General features: G+C 41.5%; 1 protein-coding gene across 2 annotated transcripts; it reads right to left on the bottom strand.

Annotated features, from left to right (window-relative positions):
* Positions 1-2,759: 2,759 nt before the first annotated feature.
* On the bottom strand, positions 2,760-21,935 carry LOC100233183 (granzyme A (granzyme 1, cytotoxic T-lymphocyte-associated serine esterase 3)). 2 transcript variants are annotated; one of them, XM_085001525.1, is made up of 5 exons: positions 21,592-21,935; positions 10,601-10,748; positions 8,360-8,501; positions 4,733-5,005; positions 2,760-3,678 (listed from the first exon to the last, which is right to left on the bottom strand). In XM_085001525.1, the coding sequence occupies exons 2-5, from the start codon at positions 10,681-10,683 to the stop codon at positions 3,526-3,528; spliced, it is 651 nt and encodes a 216-aa protein (XP_084857651.1). In that variant the 5' UTR covers positions 10,684-10,748; positions 21,592-21,935; the 3' UTR covers positions 2,760-3,525.
* Between the last annotated feature and the right edge of the window lie 464 nt (positions 21,936-22,399).

The raw sequence follows: 22,399 nt of genomic DNA, 5'->3' as shown, positions 1-22,399 counted from the left end.
GTCATCTCATTTGAGGAGTTTTGATGTAAAGCAAAGGCGGGAAATGGGGAAATGCCTGGAGAAGGAGTCTTGCTTTCTTTTCATCTTTTTTTTTTTTTTTTTTCGGCTGCACCCATGGCATGAGGAAGTTCCCAGGCCAGGGAATGAACTTGTGCCATGGTAGTGATCTGAGCCACAGCAGTGAGAACACCTGATCTTTAACTCACTGAGCCATAAGGGAGCTCTTCTTTTTTCTCTTTAAGATGAGAATGGAAAAAAAATTGAGGATGTGGTGGGGGTAGGGGAGAGATATGGCATTGCTGGAACTGATGCCTTTGAGTAGGTGAGAGGGACTCTCAAAACTCTGTGTTGCAGGGTGCTCTTTGCTCTGTAGCCTAACTCACGTACCCAAACTTGGAGGAAACTAATGTCTAAAGTAGAGAGCGGATTTATCACACTATTGTGTGATGGAAGAACAGTGTTTCATTTGCTCTGGGTGCGTCCTCTCTCCTCTCAAGGCACATCATCTTAAAGGTAGGTTATTGCTTGGTGGGATAGGATTTTATAACCCCCCAACTCCCACCCCAACTCTGAAATCACATTTCCATCCAGTAAGACTTTTGTCTTGCTGATCTACTGATGTCTCTCTCAAAAGAACTGACATCAGGCCTATGAATCAGCATAACTTTGCAACAGTAAGCACCAAATGATTTTCCTCCTTTTCCAGAAAGGGTCTGTCCCTCCCGTCTCTTTTCCTTAGGCACACTGGTGATAACAGAGAGGATTAGATTGCAGAATAGCTTTCTTCTTTTTCTTCTTTTAAATGGAAATTCCTGGGCAAGGGAATGCATCTGAGCCACAGCTGCAACCTACACCTCAGTGCAGCAATGCCGGATCCTTTATCCAACTGCTCCAGGCTGGGGATAGAACCTGTACCTCTGCTTTGACCCAAGCCACTGCAGTTGGATCCTTAACCCACTGCATCACAGCAGGAACTTTCAGAATAGTTATCTTCAGTTAGTTCCCGATTTAGGATGCCCTATAGAGATGTTGCATAATCTGCTTCTTCTCAGGTCTATTTAGTGGCAGCTTGACAACCCCTCCCTTTGGGTGGGGTGCTTTGGTAGAGTGGTGAACTGACTGAAAGTTGATGCTTCTAGTTTCAGTCTTAGAAGATAAACGGCTCTCTCTTTTTTTTAATGGGTTATCATTCACATACCATAAAACCAGCCACTTTAAAGCATATAGATCAATGGTTTTAGTATATTTACAAGGTTGTGCACCTATAACCATAATCTAATTCCTGAAGATTTTCATCATTCCAAAGGAAACTCCACATCCCTTAGCAGCCACTCCCTAAACTCCCTTTCCCCAACTCCTTGCAATACTCATCTACTTTCTGTCAATAAATCTCCTTATTCTGGACATTTTCTATAAATGGAATCATACATGTAGCCTTTTCTATTTGGCTTCTCTCACTTAGCATAGTGTTTTTAAGGTTTATCTGTGTTCGGCCACATACATACATGATAGCACGTGTCAGTACTTCATTTCTTTGTTTTTTTTTTGTCTTTTTAGGCTGCATCCGCGGCATATGGAGGTTCCCAGACTAGGGGTTGAATCGGAGCTGTAGCCGCCAGCTTACACCACAGCCACAGCAACTTGGAATCCAAGCCGCGTCTGCAACCTACACCACAGCTCACGGCAACGCCAGACCTTCAACTCACTGAGCAAGGCCAGGGATCGAACCTGCAACCCGATGGTTCCTAGTCGGATTTGTTAACCACTGAGCCACGATGGGAACTTCTTTCATTTCCTTTTTTAACTGAATAATACTCCATTGCATGGACATAGCACATTTTGTTTATCTATTCATCAGTTGTAGACTTTGGATTGTTTCTACTTTTTGGTTATTATGAATGATGCTGCCATAAACATTCATGTAGGTGCTTTGGCGAGGACATGGGTCTTCATTGCTCTTGTGTACATGCCCAGGAGTGGAATCACAGAGTCACGTATTAGCACTATGTCTAACCTTTTGAGGAACTGTCAAACTGCTTTCCACAGTGTTTCATATTCCCATCAGTGTTGTATTAGGGTTTCTCCACATCCTCGTCAATATCTGTCTATTTTTTGATGATAACCATCTTAGGAAGTGTGAACTAGGAAGATGCACCACTCTTAACTTCACATTTTGGGGACACCTCCTGTTAGGCCTTTTTATGTTACTATTTCTAGTTCACAAGTGTGAAAACAGAGGCACAGACATTCCCTGCTCAAGGTCTTACACTGTCTAGTGATGGAGCTCGTGTCTGACTGGTAGATCAGTGATCTATCCACTAGGCTGTTGTGATGTCTGTGGCATTCCAGTCTGCAATCCAAAATTTGTGTTGATCTGTGAAGACACAGGGCACGTCTCAGGAGGAAGACTCTGAGGGCTTATTGTGAGGGCTGCTGGGCATGTGAAATATTATTTATCTTTTCCTTATCACCTTCTTAAGTTAATAGATATCCTTACTCAGAACCCAGTGCATATATCCTCTTATTCTTGGATTTCTCCTTGTTTTCTACTAGACTTCAAACACTTTGAGGGCAGTCTTAGTATTTATAGAGCTGGACATAATGCCTAGCACATGGCCCATGATAGCCTGACTGAAACATTTTTAGCAAGGAAATGTTTGGGGAATTAAATTGGATAAATCATTTAGGATTATTAGAGAATGAGTTTATTATCAATCAGTTCTTTGGAGAGAGAGAACAAAAAGATGGGATCTAAATAGTAGGTGATAAAAAAAGCCACTTTTATTTATTATGCATCACAATCTATTAAGAATAGCATAGAACTACGCTTAGTGCTCATATATATAAATTGATTAGCAAAGGCAAAATACATATCAAAATACTGACTGGACCAAGGCCTGTAAAATTTTAGTCTACTTGTAGTTAATAAATGATGCAAGTGCCCTGAACTATCCCTAACCTCAAATTCCAAATTTTCCAACTATCTAAAACACACACCAAGTCTTTCCCATTGTATTTATACCACACATTTTTGTAAAAAGTTAAGTGATACAGAAATATACAGTAAGAAGTGAAAAATCCCCCTTTATCTCTCTCCTTACTCCCACGTTGAGTTGAGTCAGAACAGCAGGCTCTGAATTCCCAAGGCCACTAATATTTTGGAGCTTCATTTGGAAGCAAGAAGAACATTCTAACTTTTCCTGAGATTGACTTCCTTTTAAGGATGAACCCCAAAGTGATGGTCTTTAAATTCTGAATAAAATAGAGAGTCACTGAACTGGGGAACTTTTTCTCAAGGGACATTTCTTGCCACAGATAGAGAACAGCGATTAATCAGTCTTCACTAATGGTGGAAGAGAGAAGGCAGAAGGTCATTTCTTTCATTGCTGGTTTTTCAGTCAGGCTATCGTTTGGACACCAGGTTAAGAGGCTTGCGAGGTGCTTCTTCAGATAGGACAAGTTAAAACCCGCTTTGCTTGACATCTCCAGGTGGTTACCTCAGTTTTCTGCTTTGAAGAAGAAATGCTATATGGCTCCTGCAATGGTTTTCTTTATCCAGTTGAGGTGTTTTTTGGTGAGGAGAATGTAGACGCCAGGCTTCTGGGGGTTACCACACTTCCCAAAGGAAGTGACCCCTCTGAAAATGTTGTCACATATCAGAGGACTTCCAGAATCTCCCTGAAACAGAAAGTCATGTGTTTTAAATAGGGGTGCTTTCCAAAGGTATTTACTTACCTTTCTATTAATTCATTTATTCACTCAAAAATCCTTTCTCTCTTTCATTATTTAAAGGTGAATTTAATATCTCTTTTATTAGTTATCTGCCCTCAACATCAATTAACACAGATTTGTCTATCTTTTCTAATCATTTTCCTTTTGAAAAAGGCAATTCTGGAGAAGATGTGAAGCTCTTTTTCATCAGTGAGACAAAGGAAGAATCACAAAGGAAGCCTTTAACAGTGAAAAATAATTGTACCTGTACCTCTTTTTCTTCGTCTATAGACTTTAGGGGAAGAAACTGAATGCTGGGGTTGCCTGAAGGCATGAGATGGGGTCTGAACTGCTCCCTGCTCTGAAGGACACTAGCTAAGCCATCTCAGACCAAGGAGAACTTGCAATAGTTCAAACAATTTTTAAGGATCATTTCCAAGATTCATCAGCCTTCATTTCATGTTCTCTCTGACTTTGCAAACTCATGAGTTCCAAACAGGGCCAAACCCTGGTCAAGCCCGTTCTCGGCACATAGAAAGGCAAAATAACGTAGGAGCTGGGAGCCAGATGGCCTCGGTCGAAGTCCAGGTGCATCCCATAGACAGGTGAGTCACCTAACTTGGGGAAGTTAAATAACTTTCTATGCCTTCATTTCCTCATCTGTAAAGTAGAGTTGATAATAATCGCGTCTAGCGCATGGGGCTATTTTAGGATTAAATGGCATACAACACAGAACTTGACATAGTTCCTGGCACCTGATAAATCCCAGCTGTCATAATCAGTTTTGAGAAGGCTGGATAGCATCCATAAGTGGCAGGTAAATGGGTTCCTGATCATTAGTAAAGAGAAAAGTTTCCCTGGGCAGAAGATTTCACCTGGGGCAAAGGGGTACATGACGACTTTTTTGCAGGTCCTTGCCCATAAAATGTATTAACAATTGTCCACCCTGTTCTTCCTAGGCCTTCTATTTACCCTGATTTCTTATAGCCCCCCAAACAGTTAAAATTTTTAATTTACTTACTTCACATGAATCATCTTCACCTTTTCTACCAACTGCACAGATCATACCAAGGTCAATAACTGGATTAAAATTATAGTGCTGGGCATCATTGCACATTTTTCGATCTATCACAGTAATGTTGACTTCTCTCAAGGTGTTTGAAATTTTGCACGAGTCTTTTCTGGTGCTTCCCCATCCTGCCACATGACACTTGGTGTGGGGTTCGACATCTTTTCCTGTGTTGGGTAGCTTAAGTATTCCTACAGCTTTGGTCATAGTTGCTTTACCTTCCAGCTAGAAAAGAGACAGGAGATGCAGTTTTAGGCAAGGACAGCAGTAACCAAACCCAGAAAACAGCTCTGACTGAAATAGGTATCTTGCTTATTTGGCATGTTCTTACAAAGGACATGACCAAAGACATGTTCCAACCTAATTAACCATCAGTAATTGATTTTTAAAAAATCACAACACACCTTTTCAGGAGTGTTTTGCTAGGCTAGTTTAGGTGAATTCCAATCCAGCTGACCTGTCAATGATGAAATTATGTTGGTGGTGGTTGACAGTTCTGCAGGTGAAAAGCTGTATTGGAGAACTCAATCCTCATTTTTTCAGGTGGTCTTAGGTTTGTAAACTGACTGGTACTGAGATTAATCGAAGAAAAGCAGGGCTCCAGATGCAGTGGGGTGCAGTGGGAAAGGGGCTGGTGTCCTCATTTTCCACTTTAGTATAAATGCGGCTTCCCCACTTCTGAGCATGTACAAACCAGTCTCACTGCCTTGGGGGGCTCACCCACATCCTGCCCTTTTCTTTTACTTATCAAACCCTCTTCTAGGCTCACTGCCTTGCTTTCTCTCTTTCCAATTGTGGTTGAGTAGAGGGTAGAGGAAGATGATTCTAGTCTTCTTTTCTTCTTGCCTTAAGCTCAGTTTGAAATGGTAGAGGGTCCTGGTATTGTGGACCTTCTTAAAACACAGAAGCACAGCAGCACAGCAGCAAAGGCCACTGTCATATTCCTATCATTGCATCATTTTCAGGCACCACTTCCTGCCATCAGACTGTCCCCACTTCCTCAGTGTCCCCTCTAAATTGTTAGTGTGCTCAAACCCCACCTCGCTAACATTTACAAGGTGAAATGGCCACAGTTTAAGGTCTTTCCACAGAACTGACTTCAAATGCTCATGTGCAATGTCCCTCCTTCTCTCCTGCTCATGCTTTCTCACAGCCTTCATTCTTGTTATCTGGCTGGTTGAACAAGGAGGAAGAACCCCCAGAAAGGTCTTCAGGTCTGAATGAATGGATCAGAACTGGAGTCTGGGAAGCATATGCTTGTAGGGAGCTCCCTGGGGTCAAGCACACAGAGTATCCATGAACATATCAGTAGGATTTTGTTTGCTTTTTGGTCTTTTTCTAGGGCCGTGCCCATGGCATATGGAGGTTCCCAAGCAAGGGGTCTAATCAGAGCCGAAGCTGCCGGCCTATGCCAGGGCCATAGCAACACGGGATCTGAGCTGTGTCTGTGACCTACACCTACCGCCGGATCCTTAACCCACTGAGCAAGGCCAGGGATTGAACCCGCAACCTCATGGTTCCTAGTTGGATTCGTTAACCACTGAGCCACAGCGGGAACTCCCATATCAGTAGGTTTTAAACCTGGTAGGTTAACCATGGTAAGGTCCTGACACCCTCTTTATGATTTCTGTAGCAACATCACCCTATTGGCCACAGTGTCAGAGCTGAGAAGGGGTTTCCTAACTTGACTTCAAGTATATGAACCCCTCATATCTGCTACTCACTCCACACTCTTGTAAAGGTAAGATTCCCAGGTCCTGAAGGAGACGACCACTGCTACTACCTGCTTGAAACTTGAGTTCAGGATCTATTCCCTTGATGACCTTTGCCATTGCCTGGCTTAATTGCATCCCTTATCCAAAATTATTCAGGAAATATTTATAGAGGGCCTACTATGTACTAGGTATTATACCACCTGGTATAGGGCATAAAAATAAGAAAATGTCTGTTCTTTGGGGATTATATTTGTTCCAGCAAGGGAGGCAGACAAAAATCTAAAGCATATCAGAGAGTAAGTGCTGTGGAGAAAAATGCAGGAGGAAGTAGGGCAGGAGGTGCCCTCTACTGGGTAGGGGTGGGATGGGGGTTGCTTTTCCCTGCCCAGGGTTGGGGGTGGGAGGGGAATTTACAGTATAGGGGAGGAGGAGTGACCAGAGTGAGAGAGGCCCAACTTGAGAGTCTCAAGGCAGATAGTATGGGGGTCATTATTAAACCCTGGGAGTCAGGGAATGTGAGGAGTTTGCCAGAAACATACAGAGCTCTAGGGCCCTATCTTTACTTCTGAGGTGGGGGTGTGTGGATCCTCTGAGCTTCCTGTTAACTCCTGCTGGGGAAGTTCCTCATCAAGACCCTTTGGACTAGTGTGAATCTTCTGTTCACACTCTGCTTTCCATTTCTGCCATTGCTATTCTGTCTGTACAGCAGCCAGATAATACTTCTAAAACCAAGTCTGATCATGTCACCGCCCTGCTTAAAGTACCCTCCCATTTCCTTCCCCATAAAGTTCAAACTTCTTCCCATGGTGTACAATGTCTGGGTCCCCTCTTCCTCAAGTCTCATGATAACTCCCCTTTTTCCCCTTCTTCCTCCAAATGCATTTTCCAGAAAGACCCCTCTTGCACAGGTTGTTCTTCCTGCCTCAAAAGTCCTTTTCTCCTTTTTACCAACTGACTTCTGTACCTTCTCTAAGAAAGCTTCCCTGATCATCTGGACACGCCACATGCTCCCGTAGAGCCCCCTCTTAGTCATCTCCATCACTGATGAGTCACATGCTGTCAGACCAGAGCTGTTGATTTATATGTCTCTCCACTAGACTGTGAATGCTTTGAGAACAGGACCTACTTATCTTATGAAGAAGAGAAAAGCTTATTGGCATTCATAGCTGGGCCATGATTTTTCCTATTGATCACCAACACTCTCCTAGACCACCAATATCAGGCCCTAAAGAAGGGAGCAAAACCCAGGCTGCTCTGTAGTCACGTTTGAGTACAAGCAAAAGCAAGGTCACTGTGCATCATTCCCCCTACCCTGCAAAATGACCAAATGCCCCCTATGGGCTAAAATGAATGACTGCTGCTTCTCATCCTCCTGGATAGAATTCACTGAGATACTCAATCATAGAATTATTCTACTTCTGGATGACAGTTCAGAGCAAACTCCTACTTCCGAAAACCCCCTCCTCCGCATGTGACACAAGCCCAGATCCTAGGATAAGCCCCATCTAAACTCTCTTACCGAGCTACTCCATGCTTCCTCATGGGGTACAGACTGGCTTGCTGAGCAAGAATCAATAAATGCAACATGGTTTGACTGCTGTTGAGTTGCTGGTGGCATTACCATTTTGGATTGGCATCCTTTCAAAGTAGGACTTTTGTCAATATCTGTTGAATTGAACTGACTCCCTAGAGGGGGAACATCTCTGCAATTGTGCTGGGTCTCAGCTCTGCTTCTTCCCTCATCTCCTGGTACTAGCCACCCTTGGCTGTGAGGCCAGCATGTGAAAACTTAGTTTCAGGTTAAACTGACCAAATTTCAAAATTTTGCTATTTCAAAATAGTTACTGAAAAAAACCATATTTACCTGAAGCAGCTGAAGATCCCCTTCAAATGTCTGTGGATCAAAACATGGATAAGGAATTGCCTTTTTAATGGAAAATGTCTGGTCATATTTCTCTTTATGGGATGTAGAGTGGGCTCCAAGAATAACTTGAGGGTTGCCTTTCCTGGAGAAAGCAAGGACAATGTGTCATGCATGTGAGAGAAGAGATGAAATGAAGCATGGATTTGATTAAATCTGATCAGTTCTTTTCAATAGTTTTCTATCTGAAAACAAGCACAGTAAGGCAGGGGGAATTTATGAGGCTTTTCCCTTTACCTAAATCTCCCAAGACGGATATTATCTCAAATTGCTTTAACTTCACATGTTTTTAAGGAAGAAGTAACAGGAAGGGAATCTCAGGCCTTTTGGCAGAAGCAAGAGCATTGGGCTGTCAAGGCCTGGAGAGGTATGCTTGGGTGCTGACCAAAGGGGTCTGCCGCTGGGAGAGGAGCTCTATTTCACCATCTGTCTTGGATTTGTGGAGTCAACACCTAATGGAAGAGACTAAACCCAAGAAAAAGACGCTAAACTTAACAAGGAGAGCAGAGGTGGCAGGTTTGCTTCTCTGTGTTTTAGGAAGATAGTGCACCTTGTTTAAGTCTTCGAAGATGGTAAAATTGAAAAAGAGTCAAGGAATTCCCGTCGTGGTGCAGTGGTTAACAAATCCGACTAGGAAACACGAGATTGCGGGTTCAATCCCTGGCCTCGCTTGGTGGTTAAGGATCTGGCGTTGCTGTGAGCTGTGGTGTAGATCGCAGATGCGGCTTGGATCCCATGTTGCTGTGGCTACAGCTCCAATTAGACCCCTAGCCTGGGAATCCCCATATGCCGCAGGAGCAGCCCTAGAAAAGGCAAAAAGACAAAAAAAAAAAAAAAAAAAAAAAAAGTCAAGCTTTTAATAGGAAGGACTGAAGAAATGAATCTTGATTTTACAGTGAAATTTTAAAGCTGAATCTCTAAATAAACAAGCATGCGTGCATGCACACATACACAGAAAAGCAAACAAATGAACTGCACTAGCCCTAAGTCTAGTTTATGAACCGAATGCTAGCTAATCTGGGAGAGGTGGGCACAAGCATTTCTTGTTTTGCTGGATAGACTTTGCAGCAAGTGGGCCTTTTAATCAAGTATGTCAGTGGTTAGCTTTATTTATAGTATTCACTGTGTTAAAGTTCTTACTTGATAAATTCTCTCTCTCTCTCTTTTTTTTTTTTTTTTTTTGTAGAGCTGTACCTGAGGCATATGGAAGTTTCCAGATGAGGGGTTGAATTGGAGCTACAACTACTGGCCTACACCACACCACAGCAATGCCAGATCTGAGCTGCATCTGCGACCTACACCACAGCTCAAGGCAGTGCTGAATCCCTGACACACTGAGTGAGGCCAGGAATCGAACCTGCATCCTCATGGATACTAGTTGGGTTCCTAACCCGCTGATCTACAACAGGAACTTCTGACAAGTTCTCATTTGACACAATATAATGCAGATCAGTTTGGATCTTTTTTGTGGGAAGCTAGTTTTTAGGTCTCTTCTTTTATTCATGAAACCCTCCTAAAGCAAGCAGGGCAATAGTAGGTGCCAGTTACCAACAGCAGGTACTGATGAAGAAAACAGCAGCATAGGATGTGATAAACATTATTCTGACTTTCAAAGCACAATTAGGAAAAACATTAGTTTGAACCATAGGAAATGGCTATTTTGTAAAGTAGAACAGTTAAATGTCAGTAATTTCTTATGGTTCAATCTAATATGTAGCAACACGGGATAAAACAAATTATGTATTATATAACAGTTATGATTATATAACAGTGAGTAAATTACTTGTAATCACAGAGAACAATGGCTCAACTGTGTAAAATATACTTATGGAAAAAGACTGCAACAAAATATAGCAAAATATTAGCAGTGGTTGTTGTGAAATTGATGACATTATGAGTTCTATTTTTCACCTTTCTTGTTTTTCAGAATGTTAATAATGTTGCTATTTATGGTGAAAAATATTTTAAAATAATATGAGAAAATGGTCATGCATTTCAATTTTATTCTATAAGATCTGGCTTTTGCTAATAGAAATAAATATCACAGTACATAACATTGAATGTGCTTGTCCACTTTCTTCTCCATTCCTGCCTAGTTTTGGCTTTGGACTTCGCTGTCACTTTTACAATTCTTGTGCCCCTCCCCAAACTGCCTGAGAATGAGAGTAGCTCAGAATTACTTACAGGTCACAGTGAGCAGCTGTCAACACCCAGTTTTCTTTGATCAAAGCCCCTGCACAGACTTTCAGCCCTTCAATTAAAGCCATGTAGCGCCTTGTGTGGGGTGACACTTCATTTCCTCCTATAATTCCGTCACAGGATACTGGAAAAACTGAAAGAGTAATCCAGAGTGAAATCCTATCTTATGACCAAGTCATGCTTCCCTCTGAGAAAGTTCTGATAAAATGAAGTTATCCAGAATGAGTACATAGACATGCACTCTGGGTCAGGGAGAGATCAAAGCAGTTCAAATGGTACAGTTTCTACAGTTTTCCATGACAGCTGTGGATAGTAGTTATCTTGAATTTAAATGATGTTTCTTTTGCTCAAGAATTCAAAGCACCTTTAACATAATGTCTTTCTCCTTCCTATCCCTGGGAGGTGGAACATATCTGATAACAGAGTCTTTTTCTTCAGGCTCAAAAAGCAAAAAGATTAAAGACTTACCTAATATTAGATAGTTAGAGCAGATTGGGGAGAAATCCCATTCTTTTGTTTCTGCCATTCCTAGTCTATTTACTTCCTACTGCAGGCTGCCCTGTCTTAATTTTGGGTTGGATACTATGCTTTTGGCCTTGAAAAATCTCACAGCATCCCCTGGTGGGATTATTATTTGGAATGATAATTTGGTAAATTATATTAAAATCAAAGAAAAAAATCAACAATTATTATTAACTATAATAATGACAGCATCTATGATTTACCAGGCACTGGTTAGTTCCAGACACTGGCTCTGATGTTTACTATAATGCCAGGTGGGTGTTATTATTCCCATGTAGAGATAAGGAACATGAAGTTTAGAGAGGCCAATTACCTTGTTTAAGTTCATACAACTAATAAATAGCGAAGGAGTGTTCTAATTTGGTTCTACATCATGAAAAAAATTCTTTCCATTGTGAAGCACTGTTTTTCTAAAGCTGTGGCTCTTTACTTTTGTTATTTTTGAAATATAGAGCCATTTGAGAATCTGATAACGTATAGACACACATACGCATATAAGTATTTGCATATAGTTTTGGGAGACTCATAGACTTCTTAATGGCTTTCCATGGCCTTGAAGGGACTCATGGATCACATGTAAAGAATCCCAGCTCTGAAGGTCTCACTGAGCCTCTAAGGTATCACAGTATGTGGTTAAGAACATGGACTCTGGGTTCATATCCCAGCTCCCCTACTTACTAGCTGACGACTTTAGTAAACTCACTTAACCTCTCCATGCCTTAGTTTCCTCTTGTGTAAAATGGGCTGATAACAGTGATACTTAAGAAGAGTAAATGTAGGAGTTCCCGTCTTGGCGCAGTGGTTAACGAATCCAACTAGGAACCATGAGGTTACAGGTTCGATCCCTGGCCTTGCTCAGGGGGTTAAGGATCCGGCGTTGCCATGAGCTGTGGTGTAGGTTGCAGATGAAGCTCGGATCTCGCGTTGCTGTGGCTGTGGTGTAGGCCGGTGGCTACAGCTCCGATTAGACCTCTAGCCTGGGAACCTCCATATGCCACAGGCATGGCCCTAGAAAAGACCCCCCCCCCAAAAAAAAGAGTAAATGTAAAACATTTAGAATATGTCTATACTTAATTATAAGTTTTACTAAATGTTGGCACATGTATATACATATAATTTATTGGATTATTTTACACAGATGTTATTTCTTTCACCACCCCTACCACTGGAAATAGATACTCACAAATAAATTCTAAACCAAAAGTTTTAAGATTTATCTGAGAGCTATGACTACTCAATTGTATCTGTATGACTGAGACATCCAGTTAGTAAGTAATCTACCTATCCCCAATTTAATGGCTTTATTGGTTTATCACTTGAAGGTTTTGCTCTGGAGACCTGGCCTGAATTTATGAGAATCTCCAGATACAGTTAATGCTTTCATATTATTCCTATAGACACAATAGGGTACATTTTCATCTTAAAAAGCCAATATGCCATTCAGATAGCAAAGACAAAAGGTAACATGAAAAACTATTGGAAATTAAGTTATGGTTTCTTTTTCCCCTTTACACAACATTAAACAAAAATTAAACCAATATAAAATTCTCTTTTCTCATGAGCAAAACTGAAAAGCATATGGAACTATGTCTTACCTCCAGGAATTATAAGGAGACACATGGCAGCAGGAAAAAAGAAAGGAAAAGGAATTTCCATGGCTTCTGTTACTCACATATGGAGACTATTTAGTTTCAGGTACTGACTTGGTAATATATAATGAAACACAAAGGATGTGGTTTTTTTCTTTTTTTTTCTTTCTCTGCCGTGTGGCTAAAGATTTTGGTGTTTTATTAGTGGGAAACCTAACTTCATTTTAGAGACACTGTGGTCACTTATTTGTTTCACATTTCCTTCATTAGAACTCTCCTATCTTAAAGGGTAAAGATGAAGCCATGGAGACTATGATAAATTAAAGACATTAAACAGAAAATTCCTCTTTTTTGACAACTTCTTCACTTTCAAATATGAGTTTATTTTTAAAAACTGAGATTTCAAGTCTATATCAGAAATTGTTTTGAAGTATCGTCTTTATATCTCTTCTAATAGGGAAAGGACAGATATTCAATGCATTCAATGTTGAGATTTCTGGGTAATCACAAACGAAAACTGAAGTTAGATTCTTAAGCACACATTTCACCTATAAAAGCACTAAATGAAGATACCGATAAATATTTTTACACATGTAGAAACAAGAAAGTGGCTTTAAGATATAACAGCAAAGGCAAAAAGAAAAGATTGATAGATTCAGTGATTAAAAGTTGAACTTTCTGTACCTCACATCAAATATAAAGCCAAATTGTAAACATTTTCCATTGATGTGACACAAATAGCTATTTTTATAAAGCAATAAGATGAATCTCTGAAAAGAAAAATAGTCAGAGAATGTGAACAAGTAATTTACAAAAGAAGAAATAAAAATGGCTGCTATATTCCTAATCTATAGAGGTGTGCATATGTACACAGGACAAGTTAGCAATAATAAAAATCCAATTTAAAACATTTTAATGTAATTTTTTGCCTGTCAAATTACTAAAAATTAAAAAGCAAACAAAAAAATACCCTCCAATGTTGGAAATTCTCATGTGCATATAATAATTCAAACTGCTACTATATTTCTGGAAGGTGATACATGTAAAGATATGACTAAATTTTTGCATGGTCTTTGATCCAAGACATGTCTATGATTCATAATTTAAAAAATTGTGGAGTTGCATAAAAATTTAGCTATAAGGAGTTCCATGAATTATTGTTCCTAATGAGAAAAAGTTGAAAATAGTCAAAATGCTCCTAAATAAGGAATTAGTAATTATATAGTTTCCCATTGTTGCTGTAACAAATTACTACAAACTTAGTGGCTTAAAACAATATAAATTTATTTTTCACAGCTCTACAGGTCAGACGTCTGATGTGCTGACACCTGGGTGAAAATCAAGGTGTCAGCTGGGCTGCATTCCTTTCTAAGGGAAACTCCATTTCCTTGCCTTTTCCAGCTTCTAGAGGCTGCCCACATTCCTTGGCTCCCTTCCAGCTTCAAAGCCATCAATAGCTGGTGGAGTCTTTCTCACATTGCCTCACCCTGACACTGACTCGTCTTCTTTCCGCTGCTTCCACTCTTAAGGATCCCTGTGATTACACTGAGCCCACTCAGATCATCTCTCTGTTTTAGGTTGAGCTGATCAGCAGATCAGCAGTGTTAATTTTATCTACAATCTCGATTCCTCTTTGCTATGCAAAAGCTCAAGGGATTAGGATGTGGGCATCTTTGGGGTAGGTGGGAAGCATTATTTGGCATGTAAGTACATTATAATTCATCTGTATAACCATTCTGTGCAACAATTAAATAACATGGAAAGTGATCACAAAAATGTTACTATATCAAACACCTCCTATGTGTCACCACAGATCCCCTTGACCTTATGAAATCCATGGAGCATGGTCATTTGTTCCTCTTCAGTTACCTGTGGATACCAATTCTGCATGGCCTGTACCATCTTGGGTACCACCTGACAGCACCCTGCCTTATACCTGCATGATGCATCTTTTGCCTTGCATCCCTGGACTCCATTGCCAATGCTGCTGAGATCTAAGGCTCAGCGTGATGCAGAAATGCAGAGTTCAAGCCTTTTGGAAACATCTATTGTTTAGAGGAGATAGAATCTAGTGGATAAATAGGTTATTTTTTGAAGCAGTAATTCTTACTGCTCTTGGAAAATATTCTGAGCAATTAGTTGTGTTTGATGCCAAGAGGTTTCCTGTCTAGCCATGTATCCTTATATTGGTGGCTTCTCTTCCATACTCCTCTTTTCTCCCTCCACAACATCCACTGCCCCCCCCTTCAAGTATGATGACCACTAAGAAAGTGATAGCACATAACTTCTTCCCTCTGGGAGCTCAGGCTGACAGTTAGGAGTGACACTAGGAGTTGGGAGTGACCTTATAAATTAGACCCACAAAGTAGGATTTGGAGTCAAGACATTCACTGATCTGAAACACTGTGATTCCACTGGAGGTGGTAAGTGGGAGGAGTGGAGATGGCAGTGGGCTCCTCTGCTTCACCTACCTGTGGTGTGGGATCTGGGCAGCCCCATCCCCTGCCTCCCAGAGAAGGACACTGTGGGAACAGGATTTCCCTGAAGTGTGGCAGGTGGAAGAGAGGTGATTATAACTTCTTTGATTTTCTGAACTTTAGACCTGGAGTCAACTTTGAATAAACTCTTAGAGTGAGAAGACTTTTATGAAGTTCCCACCAAATCTTTCTGGTTGTGATTCGGTTATTTAGATGTGGTCTGGGGCAGAGGTTTCTATGTGGTAGGTTTTCTAGGTAATGAAGCTACCAGACCATCTTCCTCCCCCTGCTTCCCAGCCCCTAGCTTTGCATCTCACGTCACCCCACTAGACCATTCACTGCCTCACTGTTGCCGCATCTACTGTGACCACTGGGACAGTCCCCTTTATTTCATTTCTTTTTTTAAAACCACTTTATTGAGATACAATTGATGTATTATGAAATTCACCCATTTAAAAAATATAACTAGATGGTTTTTGATATAAAACTATTAATTTTAAAATTGTGATAATATATCTATAAACCATAAAATTTGCCATTTAAACCATTTTAAATGTACAATTCAGTAGCATTGTGCACCTATGACCACTATTTCCAAAACTTTTTAGTCACCTAAACAGAAACTCTGTAATCATTAAGCACTAACTCCCCATCACCCTCTCCTTCCAGCCTCTGGTAAGCTCTGATCTACTTTTTGTCCCTATGAAATTACCTATTGTAGATATTTCATGTAAATGGAATCATATGATATCTGTTTGGCTTATTTTACTAAGCATAATGTCTTCAAGTTTAGTTCAGTTGTAGCAAGGATCAGAATTTCATTCCTTGTTATGGCTGAATAATATTTCATTGTATGTATATACCACATTTTGTTTATCCATTCATGTGTTGATGGATTTTGGGGTTATTGTGAATAATGCTGCAATGAACATTGGCATTTAAAAAAAGTACCTGTTCAGATCTCTGCTTTTTGGTTCTATACCTAGGAATGAACTTACTCAGTCATATGGTCATCTATGTTAAGCTTTTTGAGGAATCTCCTCATTTGACAATTTTAGATCCTAGCTTATTGTTACTTTCTCTACCCATACCTCTGTCTTAATTCTTGGGGGATATACAAGTATGATCCTTGCAGCACTCTATCCATAGACTTCTGGTTTCTGTTTAGACTGTAGAAAGTTGGAAAGAGTGCTAACACCACCTTTACAACAAAGAAAAATCTGAATCATCTTCAAAATCATAATTTTTCTTCAGAATCGAGGCTTCAGGTCAAGCAAGAAGGCTGAGATTTTTTTTTTTTTTTTTTTTTTTTGGCTGTGCCTGCAGCATGTGGAAGTTCCTGGGCTAAGGACTGAACCCACCCCATACCAATAACTAGAGCCACAATGGTGATAACACTGGATCCTTACCCTGCTGAGCCACCAGAGAACTCCAAGCAGGCAAGTTTAAGGGACAATAAGTATGTACCTCCAGGGAGAGATAGGACTTGCTCACCTGGAGCAAAGCATGATCAGAGAAGATGCTGGACATCATAGTTTCTGATTGGAAAAGTTCAGGTAGATTTTAAAATGAATTGCTAAGGGCTGAGTGTGGGTTAGCATGAGAGTATTACATCCCTGCGAGCTACAGACACAAGGAGAATTCATGCTAGCTGGCAGGCTTGTCTTCATGGACCTCACCAGGAGAAAGCTATGGGGCAAAGTAGGACACTGGAGAGGGCCTCCCCTTTGGTGTAGGGAACAAGAGCAGCCACCATTGCAAGAAAGGCACAAAGCTCTGCCAGGCTGCTTCACCCCTGCTTTCTTTACAGAGCAAAAACCCTAAGTTTCTGAGGAGAGGGCAGCAAATACTGTCACCCTCATGGCCTAGATGAAGACACATTGTAGCTGGGGGAGGGCAAGAGGACAAAAACAACCCTCTATTTCTGATGGAGAGGCAGGGGAAGGTCCTCTGCCACCAGGGCCAAGAAAGGATCCCTGAGATGGCCCCACACCTGAGAGCAAGGTGCACAGTGCCTGCCTAAGACTGGCCTGAATGTGGACAACAAAAATTATCTCACCACTTCCCACCCCAAGGATAGTGAGACCTGAGTAACCATAATAGCAGTCTACTATGAGGTGGGGGCAAAAACAAGGGGAGAAAATATCTTTGAGGTTCAGGGATGGCTGAAGCAGAACCAAACACTGAGAAACTCTCTCTGGTAACCAACCCATCCCCAGCCATAAGTACAAGGTAATGCCAGAGGAATCTACAGCCTGAGGTGTACTGAAGGTAGCTGCAGCAACAGTAGATGCAAACCCAGATCAAATCCTGACTAGACTGGCTCAATTCCTCACATTTGAGGCCTAGAAAAAGAAGAGTTAGTCACATACCCAGACATGAAACTCTTTACCTCCCGTGTCTGTTGTCCTGCAAATTATGAGATCCACAAAGAAGCAAAGAAAACAGAACACAATCAAGAGGCAAAGCAACCAACGGAATCAGACTTAAATATGACTTCGAGGTTAGAATGATCAGAAAGAGAATTTAAATAATTATGATTTCCATGTTAAAGTCTCTAGCGGGAAAAGATGGGAAATAGGAGGGATATCAGCAGAGAGATGGGAATTATAAGAGGCGACCAAATAGAAATGCTGGAAATGAAAAACATGGTGAGAGACTAATTAACACTGATAAGCTCATTAGGAGATTTTACTTTTAAGGAACTTAAAGACAGGTCAGTAGAAATTGTCCAAACTGAAGCACAAATAAAAAAACAAAAGAAAGAAAAAAACTAACCCAGAGGAGACCATGCAAGAGCTGTGGGACCCTATCAAACTAACAGTCATGGAATTGGAATCCCAATATGAAAAGAGGGGCAAGGTGGCATAAGAAATATTTGAAGAGATAATTAATAGGGTGAGCCTTTGGTACCTAGTGAAGGAATGAAAGTCTTTGCACTTTTCTTCTCCTAAATGATCTTGCATTTGATTCACTAATCTGAGTATGTGGACCCACGCCCTAGTCTAACTCAATTTCTAGAACATGATATATTCCATTCACTTATTCATTCAATTTAAGATACTTATAAAAGTAACTACCATGAGCTAGTTCTGGGAGTTTCTGTCTGATTGGATCTTAAGGCTAAATAGAGACTAGAGACACTAGTGTACAGTGCTGTGATCCATGAGAAGAGCATGGCTTTGGAAAAAAGAGGGCCTTGCCTCTGAATTCCAGCCCCGCCATTTAATATCTGCATCCTTTGTGAGCACCGTGGTAACTAGCTTATTGGGCTGTTGAAAGGACTGCTGTAAAGTAATGATTCTGACTTTCTAGAGGTGATCCCAGGCATTTCCCCCAAAGTTTCCCAGGTGATTATAAAAAGGTAGTCAGGGCAGAGAAGTGTGGAGGTAAAGTGTTACCTGGCACAGAGAGGGCACCTAGCAATGTCCTTATCTTCTTGATTGACAGCTGAAAAGGGATGGAGTGGGGTCCCAGTGTGCCCTGGGGCCAGTAGGATGTGGGGTAAGGTGTAGGGGATGGTGTGGAGTTCAAGTGTGCGTAAGTGTATGCATGTGCTGTAAGCAGACCAATTTTGAAAACAAAGGCTTCATTAAGATGTGCTTACTTAAAATGAAAAATATCAACTAAGCTGAGAAAATAGTGAAATGAAGTAGTTCTATGAAAATGTTAAATAGGGACATTACCAGAGTATCACCATCTGCTGTGCTGTGAAAGAGGATTTGATTATTCTTACTTCACAGGTAAAGAAACTGAAGCTCAGGAGGGTAAATAACTCACCCAATGTCGTACCATTAATAGTTGATAAGCCAGAATTCAAAGCTAAGACTGACTGACCCCTAAACCGGTCACTGCTCCTAAAGTTTGGTGAACTGGATCAGAGACTTGATTAAGACACTTCCCTATCTAAGGCTCTGTTCCTAAACTGTGCCTCTTATGCACCTATGATCCCCTTTGGAAAGATCTTACTGGTTTTGAACCTCTAAATGAGAGGGGCTTTTGGTCCCTTTGCTCCTTTATTCTCCTGGAGACTAGTTATGTGTTAAATTTCCTGCCTACGTATGCATAGGATCTGTCCAGTGGACCTGGAGGAAAGTGATTGATTCAGTCGTCCACTGTTCTCAACCTGTACAAAGAACATGGGTAGAAGGAGAGGGTTCAGACTCTTCTGATCTACCCTAGGCTTGGCACTGACTCCTAAAGAATTTAGAAGACAGACTCTCTCCCCAGAAGGAAAGGCAGCTTCTTCTCTAATTTGGTGGCACCACTTTTAAAGAGTAAATTGGAACAGCAGTTATCATATAGCTAAGCTACAAGAAAGAAATAACCTTCTCTAATAATAGCTAATATGCAAGTAGAAGCCTGCCACTGTGATGATTTCTTGCAGTTTTCTCAACTATCTACTTTATAAATAGGGAAACTGATGATTAGGGAGGTTAAGTGACATAGCTTATTGACTGTGCACCTGGAATGCAAATCCAGGCTGACTTTAGAACCCATTCTCTTAACTACTGTGCAATAGTGAGGTCTGTGCATTAGGGATGTACAGCTGAGAGTGATGTCTGTGCAATCGTGATGCCGGTGGAACAGTGATGTCTGGGCATGAGTAACATTTGAAACTATCTTCCCAATGTGAGGGAGCTCAACCCAAGTCAGCCTGAGTTTAAAAAGGGTGGAAAATTGCAGAAAATCTGGATTCTAGCCCTGACTCTCTTGGTGCTCTGTGGATTGCCCCTACTCTAATTCATTTATTTATTTTGCAGCTACAGTTTCTCTCTTGGGTAGGAAGACAGTTAGACATGCAGTCCTTGCACTGCCTCAGAAACCAGGGGAATGACTTGCAAAACTAGTTTGCAGAATCTCGTCTTGGACAAATATATATCAATCTACAATTTCTTTATGACTTTGTTTTTCACAAAGTGTGGGAATCTATGAGGAACTGTGGAGGGGACCCTGGGGCTCAGAGGAAGGAAGAGAACCTCTTGTGGTGACTGGCTGGGCAGCAGCCTGAGTGCCTGTGAGTAACCTGACTTTCTGCTTCTAGGGGAAAGCACCCAATAGTCTGGCATACAGAGGAGTTTCCATAGAGCAACTTGATTTCTGGGCCTATATCAGCTGAGTGAAAGCACACTGGCTGGGACAGTGGCCGATTTGATCACTGAAGCTTCTGAAGCCATTGCAGCAGTGGATGTTTTAGGGTAAGGGAGACACCTACTGTTAGTTCTGAGGAAGCCATCTAACTTTAGTCCTCTGAATTCACTGTGTGTGTGTGATTTATAATCACATTTAGAGAGTTCTACAAGTCAGAGCTGAAAAAGTTCTTGGAGACCATGTTCTAGACAATATGGTAGCTATTAGCATATACAGCTGTTTCAATTTAAATTACATCAATTAAATTTAAAAACCCAATTTCTTGGTCTCAGTGGCCACATTTTCATCTTTTTTTTTTTTTAATTTTTATTTTTATTTTTAGGGCCACATCTGTGGCATATGGAAGTTCCCAGGGTACCTGAATCAGATCAGAGCTGCAGCTGCCAGCATACCCCACAGCAACCTGGTATCCAAGCTAGGTCTGCAACCTACACCACAGCTCATGGCAATATCAGATCTTTAATCCACTGAATAAGGCCAGGGATGAAACCTGCACCCTCATGGATACTACCTGGGTTCCTAACCTCCGGAGCCACAATGGGAACTCCATCAGTAGCCACATATTAAGACGTTCACTTTTCACATACAGTCAGTGTTTACCATATTGGGCAGCACAGGTATAGAACATTTCCATCCTTTTAGAAAGTTCTTAAAAAAATTATAACATAGGAACATATTAGGAAGATCCATTTTCCACAAAGAAATACAGAGGTCTGACATGTTAGAAGTAAGAGGAGAGGCATAAGAATAAACTTTGTGTATAGGAATAAAAAGTGGGTAAAAATTAAAAAAAAAAGTTCTATTGGACAGTGCTGTTCTAGGGTCTTCCAGACCAATTCCCTTACTTCCCTTTTTAGTCATTTTTTAAAAAACTGCAGTATGATTTTTAGCCTAAGTTGACTAAAACAGCTGAAAATTTAACAATGAAATAAAAATAGATGCATATAGGAGTTCCCGTCGGTGGCGCAGTGGTTAACGAATCCGACTAGGAAGCATGAGGTAGCGGTTTCGATTCCTGGCCTTGCTCAGTGGGTTAAGGGTCCGGCGTTGCCGTGAGCTGTGGTGTAGGTCACAGACGTGGCTCGGATCCCGCGTTGCTGTGGCTCTGGCGTAGGCTGGTGGCTACAGCTCCAATTGGACCCCTAGCCTGGGAACCTCCATATGCCGCGGGAGCGGCCCAAGAAATGGCAAAAAGACCAAAAAAAAAAAAAAAAAAAAAAAAAGCATATAAACATACCTGCAGGAGCTCTCTTGTGGCGCAGTGGAAACGATCCGACTAATATCCATGAGGATAGGGGTTTGACCCCTGGCTTCACTCAGTGGGTCGGGGAGTCGTTGCTATGAGCTGTGGTGTAGGTCGCAGTGGCTTGGATCTGGCATTGCTATGGCTGTGGTGTAGACTGGCAGCTGCAGCTCCCGTTCAACCCCTAGTCTGGGAACTTCCATATGCCCTGGGTGCAGCCCTGAAGAAAAAAAAAAGTACCGGCAATTTTTTTTTTTCTCACAGACTTCAAAGTACTGTGGAATGTCTTAATATAAAAAACCAAAAATATCTTCTAACGCCGTTGCGCCCCCGCGCCTGCGCACAGTGGAGTCAGGCCGCTGAGCCTGAGCGCGCGCTTGCGCATAATTGGGATCACCTGGACCCGCATCCACCCTTTTTACCCGGAGCAACGTGGCACCACCGGGCTGCCGCCCGTGAGAGTCTATGGCAACTCAAGCTTTAGCCCTTTAAACCAAGGTTGAAATTTCTTCTGGAGACAGGGGTTCCCGCAGTCTCTGTTACTTACTGTCTTGTGTGTCCTGTGCCTTGCATGTAAGTCTGAGTGTCATCTCTTCGTACCATTTCCCTCATTTTGAAAATGAGCAAACTAAAGCTCAGAGAAGGGGCTTGCCCAACTGGTTCATACTAGAGCGGGGACCAGGACCCAGGTAATTGGCATTTTTTGATTGGTGTCACCAAGACGCCGTCTTTTATGGCACTGTGCCAGGCATGAGCCAGTACTGAATGGTATACAGTTCTGACCTCTTGCCCTCCTGGAGAT

Source organism: Sus scrofa, chromosome 16 (assembly GCF_054392235.1).
Source record: "Sus scrofa isolate SSC_HxYL_T2T_F1_AM1 chromosome 16, Sscrofa_HxYL_maternal_Yorkshire_Landrace_v2.0, whole genome shotgun sequence".
NCBI lineage: Eukaryota > Metazoa > Chordata > Mammalia > Artiodactyla > Suidae > Sus > Sus scrofa.
This window is presented reverse-complemented; position numbering and strand designations above follow the sequence as displayed.